The 19,910-nt window shown below is 36.9% G+C and overlaps 1 protein-coding gene across 2 annotated transcripts in view; it reads right to left on the bottom strand.

The window, feature by feature from the left end:
* Positions 1-11,076: 11,076 nt before the first annotated feature.
* The window catches only part of RAB12 (RAB12, member RAS oncogene family), a 30,136-nt gene continuing 21,302 nt past the window's right edge, over positions 11,077-19,910 (bottom strand). The window contains exons 3-6 of one of the 2 annotated variants that reach the window (XM_039339197.1): positions 17,344-17,482; positions 14,987-15,076; positions 14,368-14,472; positions 11,077-13,060 (exon numbers count right to left, since the gene is read on the bottom strand). In XM_039339197.1, the coding sequence (XP_039195131.1) occupies positions 12,848-13,060; positions 14,368-14,472; positions 14,987-15,076; positions 17,344-17,482 (547 nt within the window). In that variant the 3' untranslated portion in view covers positions 11,077-12,847. Of the gene's footprint in view, positions 13,099-14,367; positions 14,473-14,986; positions 15,077-17,343; positions 17,483-19,910 lie in introns of both variants that reach the window. The other variant, XM_039339198.1, reaches the window with a different exon arrangement.

The following is a 19,910-nucleotide window of genomic DNA, read 5'->3' as shown; positions in this document are numbered from 1 at the left end:
GTGATAGGCCTAGATATCAACCACTGGTCTCACAATATCACCTTCTAGATCAGACATGTCAAATACAAGGCCCGGGGGCCGAATGCGGCCTGTGAAGTGGTTTCATGTGGCCTGTGAAGCCACATGTGGCCTGCGAGGCCAGCTGGGAGCCAATGTACAATTTTGTGGTGGCCATCTATGCTGAAACGCATTCAGTCTTAGCTCCACAAGGCTGTCTGGAAACAGTTAGGAACCAGCCCCTGCCGCGTCGGCCCCACCCCTGGGTGCATGCTGGGGAGGTGTCATCCTTTGTGATGAATGAAGAAATGGACCATGCCTTGGCGCTTGCCCTGGTCCCACCCCCTTCTGCCAGAGACCCTCAGATCTGTCCCACTCCTGCCCAGGCCCCCACAGGCACCCTTGACGTGAAGGATGTAGAGCTGGACATGCCCACCCAGTAGGCCACACCCACTCCATCCATGCCCACGCAGTAGGCTGCACCCACCTGGCCCCCTGAGAGTAATTGCAATGCTGATGTGGCCCTCAATGAAATTGAGTTTGACACCCCTGTTCTAGATATAGACTGCTAGATCAGACCAGTGGAAAACAGTGTTCCCAAGACTTAGTTTTGCCAGATGGTCCAGAAGGATATCATGAACCATCATATGGAAACTTGCTAAGAAATTCAGAATTAGCACAAGCACTGCCACACAAACACTTTAAAATAAAAATCACTACTCGGAGTTGTTTTTTAAGATTGGCAACCATTGAATGAATGAATGAATGAATGAATGAATGCATGAATGAATGCATTAAGGCAACCACATATTGTAATCTGTATCTCTCTCTCTTTCTCCCTCCCTCCCCCCTTTCAGCTTAAAGGAATGTGGACTGAATATATGGTATCATTACAAGAGATTCTAATTTTCAGCAAAGAATATACTTACTTAATATTCTTAAGTTTGCTTAGGAAAAGTCTTATTGTTGAATTTTATAATGAACTTTGATACAATGCCATTTCAGTATTGTATCTTATCTAAAAATTGATGCAAGTTCAAAAAATTATTCAGATGTCAAAGCTAAAGCAATTAACATTATTATATCAACTAATATAACAATCAATTGTTATCAATACTAATATTTTTGTTTTTTTGTTGTTTGTCCATCGATTTTGGTGAAGACCTTGACATCTTGTGGGTTATGGGCCATCAACGATGTGTCCGTAGGTGGCTAATAAGACTGATGTTAGAACAGAATGTTCTGCCACATACTGAACAAAGAAATGTAGACACTGTTACTTCCGCATTTGCAGCTCTGGCTTTGCAGAGTGCTCGCTTTTCTTGTGCCAAGATTGTCCTTCTGTGTTCATATGTCTGGCAACCCTGGTACACCAAGGTGCGCCATGTCCGTCGATCATGCACCAGAAGTTCCCAAGAGATGGTGTTCATATCCAGGGACTTAAGAGAGGCTTTCAACGTGTCTTTGTATCGCTTCTTTTGTCCCCCGTGCGATCGCTTTCCTTGAGACAGCTCACCATAGAAGAGCTGTTTAGGGATGCGATGATCTGGCATCCTTGCAACATGGCCTGCCCAGTGCATCTGGGCTTTCATCAACAGAGTGTAAACTGATGATAGGCCTGCTTTGGAGAGGACATCTGTGTCTGGTATCTTATCCTGTCACCGGATCCTCAGAATTCTACGAAGGCAAGTCATGTGGAAGAAGTTCAGTTGCCTAACGTGCCTCCTGTACACTGTCCAGGTCTCACTAGCATACAATAGGGTAGTTAGCACTGCTGCCTGGTAAACTTTAAGCTTGGTAGCAAGACTTATTCCACGGCGGTCCCACACGTTAGTCCGCAATCTGCCAAATGCAGAACTTGCCTTGGCAATTCTACAGTTGACCTCGATGTCAATTGTCACTGCACGGGAGAGGGTACTACCAAGATACGTAAATTGGTCCACTGCTTGCAGCTTTTGTCCCTTTACTGTGATGGCAGGCTCTTGATATTGGGCTTTTGGAGCTGGCTGGTACATCACTTCAGTTTTCTTTGTGTTGATGAAGAGGCCAAAGTTGTCACAAGCGGCTGCGAATTTGTCCATGCTGGCTTGCATTTCCTGCTCCAATCCTGCATTAAGGGCACAGTCATCAGCAAAGAGGAGATCTCGTAGCACAGTCTCCTTTACCTTGGTGACAGCCTGAAGTCTTCGCAGGTTGAACAGTTTCCCATCGCTTCTGTACCTCAGATTAACTCCCACTGAGCTGTTCTGAAAGGCGTCTGACAGCATGGCTGAGAACATCATGCTAAACAGGGTTGGTGCCAGCACGCAGCCTTGCTTAATGCCATTAGTAACAGGGAAGGCCTCTGAGTCTCCACCCTTACTCAGAGCACGAGCCGCCATGCCATCATGGAACTGTCGTACCATCAGAATAAACCTGTCAGGGCACCCAAACTTCGACATAATGCACCATAGTCCTTCACGACTAACTGTGTCAAAAGCCTTGGTGAGATCCACGAAATGGATCTCGATCGTGATGTATAGTTCACGATTCTGCTCCTGACATTTCTCCTGGAGCTGTCAAGCTGCAAATATCATGTCCACTGTGCCATGCTCTTTGCGGAAACCACCTGTGTCTCAGGTAGTATACCCTGTTCCAGATGGTCAATCAGGCAATTTAGCAACACTCGTGCAAAGATCTTGCCTGCAACGGAGAGAAGTGATATTCCTCTTGTAGAGGTGCACGATGGACGCGTCTTTCAGTCAATGGAACCTTGTTTCCAAAAAGATCGAAACAACTGGGTAAGTTTTTTAACAAGCACAGCACCGCCAGCCTTATAGACTTCCGCTGGGATTGCGTCAGATCCTGGCGCCTTACCACTGGAACATTGACTGATGGCCTGTGAGGTTTCAGCCTCTGATGGTAGGGCATCCAGGCTATAGTTCATATCTACCTGGGGTATCCTGTCAATCGCCTCATTATTGATGGTGGATGGGCAATTCAGCACAGAGTGGAAATGCTCGGCCCAACGCTGTAAAATCAAGGTCTTCTCAGTGATAAGAGTTGCACCACTTGAATCCAGTAAAGGAGAGCTTCCTAAGGGCTGAGGTCCATGCAGGGATCTAAGGGCCTCATAGTATCATTTGGCATCTAAGGGCTTCATAGAATCGTTTGGCATGTTATCAGTACATTCTGTTGATGATTCACAATCTTATAAAGAAAAACAAATTGTTAAATAGCCCTGTCTTGCTTTCCTTATAGCAAAAGATATTTCTGGACATTCAATCCATTTGAATGGAGATTTTGTAGAATATAATTGTTAACCTTTCACTGAATTCCATTAACAAGAGCTACATTGCAATAGCAAATTGGAGTGAATCAAATTTTATTTATGATTCTTCACATGTAATAGAAATCAGATTTATTAACAGATTTAATCTTGGAAAGCTGCCATAAGAAAAATCAATATCCCGTTCTACAAGGCATTATCTGTCTTTGCTGGCAAGAGGTTTTTGGAGTCATAAGCCTGGGGATTGCCTTTACCATTCCTGATTTGCTATGCAATTCCTTGCCCTGCAAGAAAGCCACACTACTAGTGGAGCCTGATGTACAAACTGCATTACATCTGTCAGAAGGAAGACTTTCAAAGGTGTTTTTTTCTTCTTCACTCTAGCCATAGGAACTTCGAAAGTTCTTTTTTCAAACTACTGTTTCAAACTATTTTTATGTTACAATATTAAGAGCATGGAAGAAGTATAAGTGTCCAGTGCTGTGCCAAGCTATGGGTGTTTTGATTAAGTCCTCAGTTCACACATATTATGATGACACAAATCAAATGTGCCATGCTAGTTCAGTAATGCTATAAAACAACACAATAAAAACCCAATATATCTTAGTGCTGTAGGTAAACTTCCCCAATGTATGCCTCTAACTATCCGTAAGACAATGGCAAATCACTATATGCACTTTATTTTGAAAAAAATAATAATATTCAGCACAGACAATTTCACAAAGGTTCCTTTTTTCTCCACTTGTCAAAGGATGTTGATTTCTTTCCTAAGAAGAAAACAAAACAAGAAAAAATATTAACCAGTAAAAGAAAGTTGGTTAAATACCTCCCCATATTGCCTCAGAATGCAGATAGTTGCCATGGTGTTACATCATAATGTGTTATAAAATGTTAACCAATCCTGGAGAAGATTGTACTAATATTAAATACAGCCTGTGTAACAGAAAAGCAAGAATTGGTTTCTGCAGTATGCAATATACGTAATTGCTAAGATAAAAATGGACAATTTGCAAGCCAAATGAAATAAAGGAACAAAATGTCTAGAAAACCACATCAATACTGCTTCATGTCCATTGGCAATGTGGGAGGCCTGAATTCTGAAACCTCTACTCAATGCTTAGTCTAGCCATTACAGGAAGTCTTTGACTTACAACCATTTGTTTAGTGACCAAAGTTACTATGACAATGAAAAAAGTGATTTATGACTGTTTTCATACTTACGATCGTTGTAGCACCCCCATGATCACATGATAAGAATTCAGGTGCTTGTCAACTGTCATGTATTTATGACAGTTGCACTGTCCCGGGATCACATAATTGTCTTTTGTAACCTTTCCAGCTGAAGCAAAGCCAATGAAGAAAGCCAAATTTGCTTAAGGACTGCATGCTTTACTTAACAACTGCAGTGACTTGCTTAACAACTGTGGCAAAAAAGGTCAAAAATGGGGCAAAGCTTACTTAACAACTGCCTTGCTTAACAATAGAAATGTTGGGGTCAATTTTGGTCCTAGGTCGAGGACTCTCTGCACATGAGGGATGTGTTGGAATGTAAATACAAATGTTAAAAATTGGTAAACAACACACTTTCAAAGGTGGTTACATAGAAATTGACAATCTATCATATATATCTCTGTTTTCTCATGTTTAATTTTTTAATGACATAGAATTAATTTGTATTTCCCCATTTTCTGCTTCTTCTAGTTAAAGAGGGTATTTTATTTTCCAGTTACATTTTTACATGCACAATTTTACTGCCTGCAGAAGCCACAGTTTTGTCCTTGTCAAAGTTTGAAATCCAATTCTTTGATTTTGTCTGAACATGCCATTCATCTCATAGGAGTCTACTTTGAATAGATGTGGGATTATGGAGTTAACTACTTAATTGGTTCTTCCATGATTGCTGTGCTTCACCTAAAGTAAACCTTCAAGACTGCATTTAGTAAATGAGTTTCCTTTATACTCTGTTTTAAATGAGCATCACCATACACTTAAAGGAGAGGATGGCAGGATCAAAACTTTCAAACAAATGTAATTAGCAAAAAAATATCTTTTAAGGGAAAATTAAATTATGGAGAAGAAGTGAGTTTGATGTATGCTCTGCTTACACTTTAGCAAAATTATAAACATTAACTTATTTCCTTTGGCAATATCAGACTACCTTATTCAATTATCATTCAAGGTCAAATTTGTCCTAGCTGTTAAACTAAAAAAACATAATGAGACAGAGCATGTGTCAGCTGTTTCAATTTAATAATTCCTCTTTAGCACAGTTTCTTATAGGTAAGCAACACCTTCACTTCCTCATGTTATAATTTGTTGGATTATATATTCCAGTTTCTTTCTTTCTTTCTATTTTGCTCTTCTTTTCTTTCTTTTGCTATCAGAATAACAATTTAATGAAACTAATTTAGAGGTGATAAGTTGATTGATCTAAATAATAATTTTGTAGCCTGTCTTGTATAGCAGTAAATATCATGTTATATAAAAATATGTGGCCTTGGAATTATAGTTGCTGCTGCCTTTTGCATGGTAGTCTGTGTGTCAAAAAAGGTATCTTATGTGACATAATAAGCAGCAGAACTTCAATTATGTGGCTGCAATTGCCATCTTGTTTTTGAATTCACCCACCCCGATGCCTCTGGAAAGTCTGTTATTTATTCCAGAATACATAAGTCCTATATGTACATGGATATAATATATATAGCATGTTAGACAACACATTTATTCAGCTCCACAAATGCAATGCTTCCTTACACACACACTCGCACACATGCACACAAAGATGGCAATTACTTAACAGATTTTTCTTAAGTTTACCTAAGGGAAAACATATAAATAATATGTGGTAATGCAAAATCTTCTTGGCTTACGCTATTCATGGACTGAGCAAGATTACCAAAATGAGCATGGAAAACAACTCAAACTGAACCTAAACATACCTTCACTTATTGACATTCTTAATATTATATTTTCTCATTTCCTTCTCTTGTAAGAATTATAAGGAGCAGCATTTGAAAATATGGAGCATTTTAAAAGACCAAGCTTTTCCTATCACTAGGTCCTTTACCCTTAAAGAGACTTTTAGTGATTTTTTTGTAATCTGGGTCTTTTGCTCCTTTCCTAGGCAGCTGCATAACAGGTAAATAAAGATCCTATATAATCAGTTCCACCCACTAATCTTGTGCTCTGTTCTTGTGAGTCATGCTGCACAAAATAACAAAGCAGCTGGATTAAATGGATGCCTTTCTATTATACATGAGCAGAATGAACCTCTTCTTACTCATGCAAAAGACAGAATTTAGCCTCGGAAGAAATTATATACTTTTATCCAGGCATGTATGTCTGTGTAAGCTGGAAGAATGATATCCAATTATTTGTTTATTCTGTCATAAATATACTTCTTTTATTACTTAACTCAAAAATAGAGATTTTTTGCTACCATTTGAACATCAGTGGCTTTTGTTGTGGTGGCGGTTCTTCTTCAGGGAGTATGTAAAACACTTTTATTTTGAGAAATATACGTAGTTCACTAAGAGCCAGCTTGGTCCGGTAGTTAAGGCACCAGGTTAGAAACTAGAAGTTTGTAAATCTGGATTCCCAGAAGGGAGAGGAAAACAACAGAGAAGGGTAGCTGGAAGAAAGATAAGATAAGATAACCTTTTTTGTCATTTTTTTTAACTGTGGGCACAACGGCACATGAAATTTAGTTGCCCGCTCTCAAAGTGAAACACATACATGACGCACATCTATGTGCATATGTATAGACCCGCATCCCTACATACACGTAGCAAATAAATATTAAATACTGTCCATCTTGAATATATAACGGAATGGCTCTTCCCGGATTGTATCTATAGTGATGCAAATAATTTGGCAATGTATCTATCAGAGTATATCTTTAGTGATGCTTTAGTTTGACAATATTTTGTCTATAAATAAGGAGCAATAAAGGAAACTGCACAGAAATAACTCTACATGTTGCTTTTGATTCTTGGGGCCTGGCAGTGCCCAAGAATCAAATATAATTGAATGAAAGGAAAGAAAACCCTCTTCCTTTTAGTGCCATTTTGAAATCCCTTATTTAAACATACCAATAGGTATACAAAACAGCTTTATATCACTTTTATTAACCTTATCTGTGCTTTAATTACTTTGACAGGTCTCATTTTGGGTAGAAACTAGTTAAGGACAGATATCTACAAGCACTTTCTCAAACTAATAACTACATACTAACATTATAGACAGAGTAAGAATAAGCCCACAAGTGTCCTTGTCAGACCCTGTTTTATTGAAGAGGAGTTAAACAGTGTTTACTTGCTCCCTTATTATTTAACTTATATGTTAATGATATTGCAGTGTCCATTAAGGCATAATGTTTTTTCTCCCCTTCACTTAATGGACAGAAAATTTCTATGTTAATGTATGCCGATGTCATGGTTTTTAATTCCTGTATAGTACATTATTAGCCAGATTAAATATTTACTATGGAAGGAAAAAACTGAAGATAAATTATAATAAAACGAAGGTAGTAGTCTTCGGCAAAAGTAATACTCAACACAGACAGAAAATTAATGCCTAATAAATAGTGCAATACCTCTCTTTTAAATACCTAGGCATCACTTATTGAACAATCTGGACTATTTGGACCAGCCCTGTTTTGTATAAATCTCACAGATATTGGCTAGTTTTATTATAGGGAAGTTCTCATCATTTAAGGATCTAAAAGCAGATCATGAAAATGTGCTTACTCTGGAAAATGATGTAAAATCATTGCTTTTTGCTCTCGTTATGTATTTTCCTGCTCATTGGCATGTTAAACTTGTACAAATACATCATTTGACAACCAATTTTTCAGAATTTTCAGTTACACCTACCTGGTATTCTATGGAGCATAACTTTTTTATTTTTGATAGAGGATGTTATGGTATAGAGAGATAAAAACCGAATAGCACAGGTTCTGTTTTATTGCACCAAAGTCTTTTTAATGTAATAAAGAATTTGTTACACCCTGCTCAACTCTAGGTACAGATAAAACTGCGGCATTAATACATTTTGACAGCAAGAAAACTGAAACTAAGGACATGCTGCTTTTAAAGGTTTTTCTTAATCAAATATTCTAGAAATGTTATCTACTTTATCTTCCAAAAATAGAAGTCCATTTCAGAGATGGCTGACCATGCTGAAATGTATCAGACTGGCTTAAATGCTATGGTTCATCTTTCAAAAACAAGTTTCTGGCAGAGCTATTGATCGTAATTGCTAAAGTGCATCCCATGGTCCTATTTCAGGATTCCTCTGGGCATTCCCCACCTTTTTTTCCAATTTCGCCTGTTCTAAACATGTGCATCGATCAAATAGATCATGCTATCCCCTGCCACTTTCGTTTTCAAATGACAACACCTCTTGATTAGTGGAAGCTGTACTTGTTGCCACAATTCTGTATCCAACAGTTTTAAGAATTCTGCTTTCTGTAATGTTCTGTCACAGTGTATGTACCATCCAAACGTTATCGAGAATTTGTCCAACTTCTTGAACATAAGCAAAGACTGGGCATAAACATATTTCAAAATTGTTTCTAACCTAGGTGCCACCCCCACCCCCCACTCCCCATTTAAATGGGTAGATAGAAATCCATTACAAAAGCTAATGCCATTGATTTGTTTTTAATGAAATGTATTATCCAGCTGAAATGTGTTTAGAAATATTACATAGCTGTGACACAAGAATGCACTTACACAGACTTGGAGGATCCATTTAAGACAACTGATCTTTTATATATTACTGTGATTTGAGGTACCTGAAGGCAATTTTTGTATGGATGGGATCAGTAACTCTTAAACATGATGTGTGATTTATACTTTAGTTACCAAACTGAATGCATCCTGTGTATGACTGCTTTAGATTATCAAATGGCTTACATGTTAGAGCAAAGAAGGCAAACATAATCTCAAAGTTGGTCAATTCTATCAGACTCAACTAGCATGACTAACAGACTGTGGAAATTATAATTAAAAATAACTGCAGAACATCAGAATGCCTCCTCAGTGTGTTACATTATGACATAGCTGGTTTTCTCTGTTGATGCCAATTGTTAAATTCTACACTAAGAGATTTGGAAAAACTCTTTTTTTACTGTTTTTAAACAACTTTTTAAATCCCGCCTTTATTTTTATAAATAAGATGACATCGTCTTCCTAATTTCTCCACAACTGCAATCTTATGAGTTGGGCTAAGAGTGATTGGCCCAAAGTCACCGAGATGGCTTTCCTGCCTAAGGCAGAACTAAAACTCCCAATTTCCTGATTTAAGAAAGCAGTAGAGCAGATAGACCAGAAGCAAGTAATTGGCACAAATTTAAAACCTCTAAGAATAAAGAGATTAAATGGTGATGGTGGGAGTTAGGAAACCCAGTGAAGTATTGGCAAGAAAGCACTAGTAGCTATACAATTCTGGGCCAAAGCAGCATTGTTCCTTTTCAGAGACCTTCCACATTATCCAGGAATTTCTCCCAGGAATAACTTTTATAGCGAATACACCTGGGGAAACTAAAATATATGAAATTCTCAGAGCTACTGAGGTGAATAGCATAGATACTCCTAGTTCTAAAGGACAATGAAGAAAATCAGAACACCATAAAATCCTTTGAAGAAAAACATAATGTGTATGTTTGCAATGAGAAGAGTTACCAAATTGGGACGATAGCATTCTTCTAAAAAGATGCCACATAGAAGGCCACAACTTAATATTCCATTGTTACAGAATAGAAATATGGAATCATGGTCTTAAATCAGAGGTCCCCAACCTTTTGGGCACCAGGGACCGATTCCGTGGAGGGAGGTTTTTCTATGGACTGGAGAATGCATGGTTTTGTATGTTGCCTGCATCTCACGAATAGGGCTTTGCTTGTTTGTGCGGCTCAGTTGCTGGCATGCCACGGCCCGGTACTGTCCATGGAGTGGGGGTTGGAGACCCCTATCTTAAATTACAAGAATGTAGATTCTGATGTTAGGATAAAATCCTGTCATTAACAGTAATCGAGCAGTAGACTTGTGTAGAGAAATGGTAATTCCCATCGCTGAGAATCTTCAAACAAGGTAGGATAGATGATGGAGATTTCATACATTCGAGCAAGTGTACTTTAATGGCTTTTCAATTCTGTGATGTAATAACTCTGCCTTGATTTTTTCTTATTTATGTGCAAATCAATGATAGGTTTCTAATTTTCCAGAACCACTACTGAAAAGGGCCCTAGACAGTGGTGGGATTCAAATATGTGAACAACCGGTTCTCTGTGTGGATGCCGCTTCTGGGCCTGGGCAACAAAAAGTTAGTTACCGGTTCTGCCAAAGTGGTGCAAACTGGCTGAATCCCACCACTGGCTGGCCCTAGACCCTAAGCCTCAGCTTGAATCATCACTCACTTTTTGTTCCCAAGTAGTTTCACATTAATGGAATTTCTTTAATTATGTTTACCCTAATGCCCTTGTCTGGAGATGCAAGCTTGCCTTTTTGTATTTATTTGGGGCAATGATTCTGTTTTTTTGTATTAAAACTGTAGTAAAGAAGAAACTGCAGTTCAAGACACATCAGTTAAGAAATGTTGTGCAATATGCAAAATATTTTATATAAAGTGAAGCAGTGACCCCTAATGGGCTTTCCCTGTTACTACAGGTTTTAGCCAAGGCCTTTTTAAGTCTTACGTATATATGGATATTTAATTATCACCTGAAGGCCTACTAGGCATCCAAAATATATACATTCCTCCTTATATTAGAAGAAACAATGCCGGTAAGATATAAACATGTATACAGATTTGTTTTCTTATACTTTTATTCAAGAATTGAAAGCAAACAACACATTTTAAATACAGGGAAAAAAATCACCTAAATGTTTATCAAGTTTAAATGTATTGTCCATAAGTCTGTTTTCATTGTTATCACCTATAATACAAGTTTACAGTGGTACAAAAATGGCAAACTTCATCTAATCAATTATGGTAGAAAGCCTTAAAGTATCTGTATGAAGAATGACACTTGTATAGGCACATTGTGGTAGAAGAAATACATTTCGATTGTGCATTTTTTAATTATTTGGACCTAAATGATTTAAATAAGGTGTACTAAGTTCAATAAAAACTATTTTGTATACTTAAACTGTAGTTTTTCTGTCTCAGAAATCTGAAAAAAATAATTCAGAAAAGTCAGAATTCAGAGTAATTGCCTAGTACATATAATTGAAGTTCATGCATTGATAAATCATCATTACTTTTGCTACAGTATCTTGAAGAACAGTAACAAGCCGCAGGATAGCAGCTTGATTAGGGTTTTAGTCTTAAACACTGATAATGGATTGAATTGCACTAAATTCAATGGAATTCACAACTGAAAAAGCATGCGTAAGATTTTTGTTGCAAGTCAATACATCCACATATACAGGTTTAACCAACTATAGAGATAATTTTATCAATTTCTCTCAAAATTGGGTCCTTGGGAGAAGAGTATTTGAGATTTGGCATTCCAGTAAGAGATGCAGTTCGACTGTCATTCATAAATACAAAAGTTTATTGGCACGTCATTAGTATAGAACAACAATGCTTTTCAATACCACAACATTAAAGACTTATCAAGTTATTCAAATACAAAACTACTGGTTTATCATAACTAAGGTACACAGCGCAGATTTAATAAAAGATATACCAAAAAGATACAGCCAATTCCTCTTTAGCTTAGAATTTGTTTCGGACAAATAAACATACATTATTCCTTATAACATAGGAAATGGTTTAAAAATAACTTTAAAAGAATTTGTCTATGACAGAAGAAATAACTCTTAAACCTTTTTTAAAAAATAGTTTGCAAATATTTCTTTGCTTTTTACAGTATCTGACTGCTAATTAATTTATGTTTGAGGACACTGATTAGGTCAAGGTGCCAATTCATCCTTTAAAAACTACACAGAACACAGTGCCTTGGTACACACATACAAATGGCCTAAGGTGAACATTAATAAATAAATAAGTACTGGTGACACTATTTGCCTGTGTGTTCAGAGCTCAATCCCGCCGCTATACAATCCCTCTTCACTTCAGTATACCTGCCTGAAATCACCTGTTGAAATGACTGGAGGCCTACTATGATACTTGATGGACTGCACTCAAAGGCTTCAAGGCTATCAATCCCTACCCTAGAATAAACCTGTAAGCCCAGTGACCAAGAACTTACTTCTGAATAATCATACATAGAAGTGTTTTACCAGCAATTTATTTGAATTTATAAGGGATAATGCTGCTTCAGAAAGCTTTATATATGTTGAGTTGAAATTTAAAATATTTTCTTTAAAAAAGCTATCAAAGCACCATATACTAAGAGATTCTGTTTATATTGAGGACTATTACAACATTTATGTTGAGAATAATTAAGTATGCATTTAATTTCTTACATCCTAGGTTTGGGAGTACTGTGTTTCCCACCAAATTGTACAATATTTATAGGGCTGAGGAAAGAGAAGTGAAAAAAAATCTGTGGAAAGAGCAATATTTAACCAGTTACAGCCTTATCCTATCTAGGTTTGCATATCTGCATATTTACAAATTAGTGTGTAGTTTTGACTCTGAATCAAAGTGCAACAAACAACTGTCACGTGATTGTAGTACAGAATGAAACAGCTTTCCCCTTTTCTTTTTGCTTGTCATCTTTTCCACTCGGGGGAAGCAATAGTAAGTCAGCAACAACGGACATGAGGTCTTGGAGGAGGCAGTTCTGGTGGAATCTCTGGTTCTGGCTGTAGGGACAGGATGCTGTTGGACAATTCATTTCTTATTACATCCAAAGGCATCTTAAATGAACACCAAAAATACACGTCAGCAGCATCTTACACAGAATTCTACTGAAGCCAATATACATGCATCTATAAGTACAGGTAGTCCTTGACTTACAACGGTTCATTTAGTGACAGACTGAAGTTACAACAGCACTGAAAAAAGTGACTTATGACTGCTTTTCACACTTATTGACCTCTGAAACATACCTTTTGCGGCCTTCCGACAAGCAAAGTCCATAGAGAAGCCAAATTCACTTAACAACCGTGTTACTAACTTGGCGATGGCAGTGATTCACTTAACAAATGTAGCAAGAAATTTAGTAAAATGGGGCAAAACTCACTTACCAACTATCTCGCTTGGCAACAGAAATTTTGGGCTCAATTGTGGTTGTAAGTCAAAGTCTACCTGTATATTCTTTCTACATCAAATGTTTCTCAACCATGACATGAAGATGAGTGGCTGGGGAAATCTGGGAGTCGAAATCACAGATCTTCAAGTGGCCAAGGGTGATATTGCTCTACATCTCTTTTCAAGCTCAAATGGTCACGAATGCCATGCAGAGGCCAGTTAATTAGTCTGAGAGTGCAGCATTTTAGCGTTTCATACATTGCTACGAGTCACTTTTAAATAAAAAGCAAAGAAAACAAAAAATATCACTGTGTACCATTAAATATAAATTAATTAAATAGAAAAACAATTTTCACTGTGCAATAGGGTTATTTTCTTAATCATGTCACTTTGGCCACTGTCTGACAGCATTTCTCACTCTTCAGAACACCAGATTTTTGTTTTATATCCAGAGACGCAGACAACTTCTGTATAACTTACAAACATTCATCAGACCACCTTGACTTCAAAACAGACTGAACTGAATTCTCTTCTACTGTGTTTGAGAGTCAGTCACACAAAATGTATGTAGTACCTAGCTAGGCTGTAAGCATGAGACACCTAATCTAGAATTGCTTTCAACAATCTAGTTCACATTTCTACCTTAAATTAAGATTACGTTAAAATTTCTTAGGTAATATTAAAGGAGTATCCATAAAATTTCCTATTCGTTATATACATTAACGAATTAATCAATTATCCTATGAAACAGTTTTATCTGCCAACTGAAGCAAGCAGAGATAATTCAGCAATTAAAAGCTGCTAAAATTGTTTCATAAATATATACAGTCAACAAATTAATACAGTTAGCTCTGACTAAATCTCACTGATGTCTAGGGATTACTTATATTAAATTTCATAGGAAGTTAATTTCTTACAGTATAAAGATCATTTACCTTTTTTAAAATGTCATCAACTAGTTTTAAAAATATTTCATCCACATTAAAATTATCCTTGGCACTAGCTTCACAGAAACGCATCCCAGTTATCTGCTGAGCAAACTATTAGGGGAAAAAAATAAAGTTTTATATTACTGGGTCAGTTCAATTACAAAAATCTTTCACTGAATTAAAAACTTACTGTATACTACAATAACATTAGATGATTTTAATTATAAATGGGTAATATTTTAAAAATCATTTTTTAAAAATAGTTAACATTGAAAATATTTGATCTCGTCTTTCAAAATTTTATTTTTACTGTCGTTATGGTGATTTCTAATCCTAGCAAATCTTTATTTTTTTGCAAATTCCTCAGTGGCAGAATTCCTCTGAATAAATGACACTATTTTTTAGATTTAGAAACTAACATAAGAGATATAGATTCCTGATATGAATTAATCAGAAATCCTCAATGATCACCTTATTGATTTATTCTGTATATCACTTGTAAGACCTCATTGCTTAAGGGCAAACAAATGGAAATAAGTTTTGATATTACAAATATATTCAATGTTTAGCTTCTGTGATCTTCACATTTCCACAAGAATGAATGTTGACTTTTATCTTGACCTACTTTTTCTCCTTGTTGCCGACTAATCTCTCTGTCCACTTCACAGTCTAACTTATTTCCAACCAATAGTAGCTCTGCATCTTCTGAGGCATACTGGAAAGAAAAAAGAAAAAAAACAACAACACAGTCATCTACAAATGTCTGTTTAAAAATGAGGCTTTAGTTTTCATATAAGAGAGTGAAGATATTTGACCAGTATGTTCTTTATAAATCACACTATGGATCTGTGCACATATTATCATGAATGATTGTGCTTTATTTTGGTGGCTTTTTGATGTATATTGTTCCTAATACAAATTTACTATTGTTATGTAACTATAAAATAATGAAAAACAGAAAAATAATGTACTAAATAATGTTAGATAGGGAAAGCTCTGTCTCAATGCTTATGGCATATAACTACTTTATGCTTTTTTTCTTTATGTTTAGAAGTCAGCCTTTTCAATAATGTGCTACCACTTAATGCTTAAATATTAATCAATGAAAGGTAAAAATCATAAGTCAGTGGTGGCGAACCTATGGCACGTGTGCCAGAGGTGGCACTCAGAGCCCTCTCTGTGGGCACCCGCGCCATGCCCTGGAGATGGCAACCGTCCCTCTTCAACCAGCTGCCTGCTAACTTGCCGAGGTCCCAAATGGCTGGATGCATCCCAGCACCCATGCGCTTGCTGGCCTCTGTGTGCAGGGGCCGATGGTGTCAGGCAGCAGCCGCCCTGGCCCCTGCCTCATCTTGCCCTGTGACAATGGCACCCCCGCCCTGCCTCTCCTTGCCTTTCCCCACAGGATGAGCCTCCTGCCCACCGCCTACCTGCCAGAGCCCCCCTGGATCTCCCCAACCCTGCCCAGCCCCCACAGGCATCCCTTCCCACGAGCAACACTGAGGTGATCACACCCACCCAATCTGCCATGACCATCACAGCCATGCCCATCCAGTGGGCCATGCCCACCTGGCACCCAGCGATAAATAAGTGGGTTTTGGATTGCAGTTTTGGCACTCGGTCTCTAAAAGGTTCGCCATCACTGTCATAAGTATTTCCTATTTTTAAAAGGTCATATAACTTATTTGTGAAACTTAATCTTATACCCTGTTCAATTTTAACAATTAACAATGTGGAAATACCTGATTATGCAATATTAGAGAACTGATAGCTAACACTCAAAGATCTCGATCAGGGGTGTTAAACTGCTGGCCTGCGGGCCGGTTGCATCATACGGACACCATGCCCACCCCAGCTCCAGCAACGCAAAAAAAAAGTCACGATACATTGCGACACGTCATGTGACATGGCGAGTTTGACACCTGTGATCTAGATCAGTGGTTCTTGACGTGGGCGATATCGCCCTCCAGGGGGCGATTTTGTTTTTCAGGGGGGGGATGGAACGAAAAGGGGCAACCAGGGGGTGAAGGAACGAAAAGGGGGCGATATCGGGGCAACGGAGCAAGAAGTTTTGGGGACACTTTTGAGACTTTTTCGTACAGTGAATCGCTGTATATCTGTCGTACAAAAACATCAGATCGCTCGCTATTAGTGGATTGAATTGTTTTCAAATGTTCCTCCAGCAAGCTTCAGTACAGAACACCATACATATGTGAATACGCATCAGCTTTGTTTTTGAATTTTTGTTGTGCTCTGTAAAACATTTTGTGTGTCTCTTTGTATTGTACTTTTTTAGTGCGCATTCCAGTTCGCTATTATATTTTCTTTGTTGTCTTTTTAATCCTTTTTACAGTGTGCGTGACTATATATACTTTCCTCGAATCTTAATTTAGTTTCAGAGTTTTCGTCTTGAAATTCTTAGTTCCTGCATTGTGGTTTGTTCTTATGCCCTTTTTATATTTCTTTTTGAGTCTTAAATTTCACTTGTAATTCAATCATTAAATGTTTTTCTTTTCAGGCATTTCACTTTCTAGCAATTGAATTTTGTTTTCAGTGGTCATTACATTTAAGTGTCTTGAATAAATAAGATAATAATGAAATACATGTATCACGAAGTTTGGGAATAAAGTGATGGGTAGCACCAAAATTTTTCACACAGTTGAGATATGGGAAAAAGACTGGAAATAAATTATTTGCATCGATATGTCCTGATGACAATTTTAAGTAAAACAAAAAAAATGTTTGCATAAATTGAAGAATTATTTCCCATGAGAGGTTATGTTGGGGGAGGGGGGCAATGACAACTTCCTCATTGGCTCAAGGAGGCAATTTGTTCAAAAAGCTTAAGAACCACTGATCTGGATAATGGCCATATTGCAATAGGAGAACTCTTCAGAGCTGAACTGCCACATTTAGCACTGACATAAAACCTATTTTAAGGACCAAAATCAACCCTGTTCATTTTGGGAAACTGAAGCTTACCTTATCAATCATTTTCATCCATTTTGGCAAATCATCAAATGTCTCCTTCTTTGTGATGTCATATACCAATATTATTCCCTTGGCACTTCTGTAATAAGCTGAGGTAATGCTGTTGAATCTTTCTTGACCTGCTGTGTCCCTAAGAAGCAGCAGCAAATATAGATACAAATATTTAACTACTTTACAGAGCATCTCAAATTTCTATAATAAATTTTATACCTTAAAGTCTGCACTTTTCCTACCAAATAGGCAAGGGCTAAAAAAAAAAAAAAAAAAAAAAAAAAAAAAAAAAAAAAAAAAAAAAAAAAAAAAACCTCCCCCAAAGAAAATAATTTCTTGAAAAGGAATGTGCATGCAGAAGCTATATTGTTTCTGTGTATGTATTCAGTGAGTGATTACAGTGGTAAATTCATACAAGACAACAATGTGACTGTGGATTCAAGCATGCAATATGATGATTATAAATCTTGTTATTAGTGGCCTAGCTTCTACTTAGAATCTTACCAGTTATGGCTAGGCATATACTGTGGTATGTTAAAAACAACAACAACACAAGAGCATAAGCCAAGTGAAAGTTCAGAGAAATGAGACATGAATTTACATAATCTCAGGGTTTTAGTTAGATATGGACATCACTTTATTGCTTCCTTTGATAGTACAAGGCAGAGGAAGCATGCAGACCTGCTCCATTTACTCATGGGCAACACTGATGGCAAGAGATAAGACTTGAGCATATGTTTCCTGTTCACTTATCTCAAAACAAACACATTTTTTCATAATTAAATCCTCCTTGATCCAATGAGAGATTCAAAGATGTTGTATGTTATAAGAGATTTTGTTTTTAGAATTTTAATCCTGTTTGAGTTGAGAATAACTATTAATTTTCATCAAGGTACAACTACAATTTTAAATTTTTAATACATGCATTTAGGAACCCAGTTACAGGTTTTATTCATGTAGAAGAGGAAATCCTTTCAGTTTGTCAAACTGTTTTGGATTTACTAGGAAAAGATGAATACTTATTAAGATTATTCTTTTAGTTTTCTTTGTCAACACTGCTATAATTGCTAACTTTACTATAATAACATCATCACTCTAAATGATTCCAGATGGAGTAACTGTGAATAAATAGCCTTTATTTTCTTTTTATTTCTAATTGGGTTTTTTCATTATGTAAGCATCACAGAGTCACATGGGTATCATGGGGGGGGGGTGATATAAATTGAATAAATAAAGTTGAAATTAGCCTGTAAGCTGTGAGTTTTTAGAACATTCCTTATATAAAATATGTATACTTTAATCTGCATACTTTGAGTTCTTAGAGAAATGAGGTTCTAATCTGTTCCAGACAATCAGCTGCCTTAAACAAAGCACAAGCATTTTCTATAAATATACACACCTATACTATGTACAGATATACCTTACATTAATAAACTAAAAATATCAATGTACCGTAAATACCTTTCAAACAATGCATTTAATAGATTTAGGGTGCATATTTTATGAATATTGAAATAATTAAAATGCTATATTATCTTTACAAAAAGTTATGCCTTTATGAACCACTTTTTCTTGTATGTGGAAAGTTAGATCTATTTATAATACTAGACTTTCAAGTGGCATTCTCATTTATCAACATAATTTTTTTGATGACGAGAATTTGCAATTCCAGTACTTTTTTCTAAGATCCTGACCAGAAAAAGCAAATGCAATCTTATTAGCACCTTTTCTAACACAAAAATTAAAATTTTCATTTTTGTTATATAAGGAAGAGAGTATGACTCTAACAAATTGATAAGGAAACAGGCAGTGTAGAGCAGCCTGGTGTGCAGAACAGAGAAGCTGCCTTTATCTACATTTTCTAGATGTCAGAAGGTTGATTTGGCCATGTTGTAAACAGCTTTTGCTTTGATTTATACAGCTTCAACATGTATAAATAAATTTATACAGCAAGGATTTATACAGCTTCAGCATCAGGAATACCTTCAAGGTACGTTCTCCTAAGACAGTGGTTCCCAACCTTTTCTATACCTCGCACCCCTAGAATGCTTCTGATATATTCTCACACCCCTTACAAAAATTCAAAATAATGGCCACAAATTATGCATATATAGTTTTGAAAACCCAAGCACCCCTGGTTGGGAACTCCTGTTCTAAGACAACAGACTTGATCAAGTTTCCCCAAATATTGCATTTTCTTATCCAAGACAGAATGCAAATGCCAAATCCCATTCTTAGGTCACAACAGACAATCCATTAAATGGCGTCAGACATTTACAGAAAACATATAAATGGTTGAAGACTTGGAAGGTTAGAAGAAGGCATTAACTGCCTGAAACTCCCCAAAGAGAAATTATTCTGGATTATTAACATTAAAACAGCTATTTAAGGAAATCAATTTTACTGGCCTGGAAATGTGAGGGAGGGGCAAAGCAGGCCTAAAGTACTCTTTCAGTCAGAAATGGACAAGTGACTCTGAATTGAAGTGTTTCCCCAAGACCCTTTTTTGAAGCCTCACAGCATGAGTGCTGAAAACTGAGTTGGGAAGAATACACAATAACCATAAA

Source organism: Crotalus tigris, unplaced genomic scaffold, assembly GCF_016545835.1.
Source record: "Crotalus tigris isolate CLP2741 ecotype Arizona unplaced genomic scaffold, ASM1654583v1 scf7180000017731.4096049, whole genome shotgun sequence".
In the NCBI taxonomy this organism is placed as follows: domain Eukaryota; kingdom Metazoa; phylum Chordata; class Lepidosauria; order Squamata; family Viperidae; genus Crotalus; species Crotalus tigris.
This window is presented reverse-complemented; position numbering and strand designations above follow the sequence as displayed.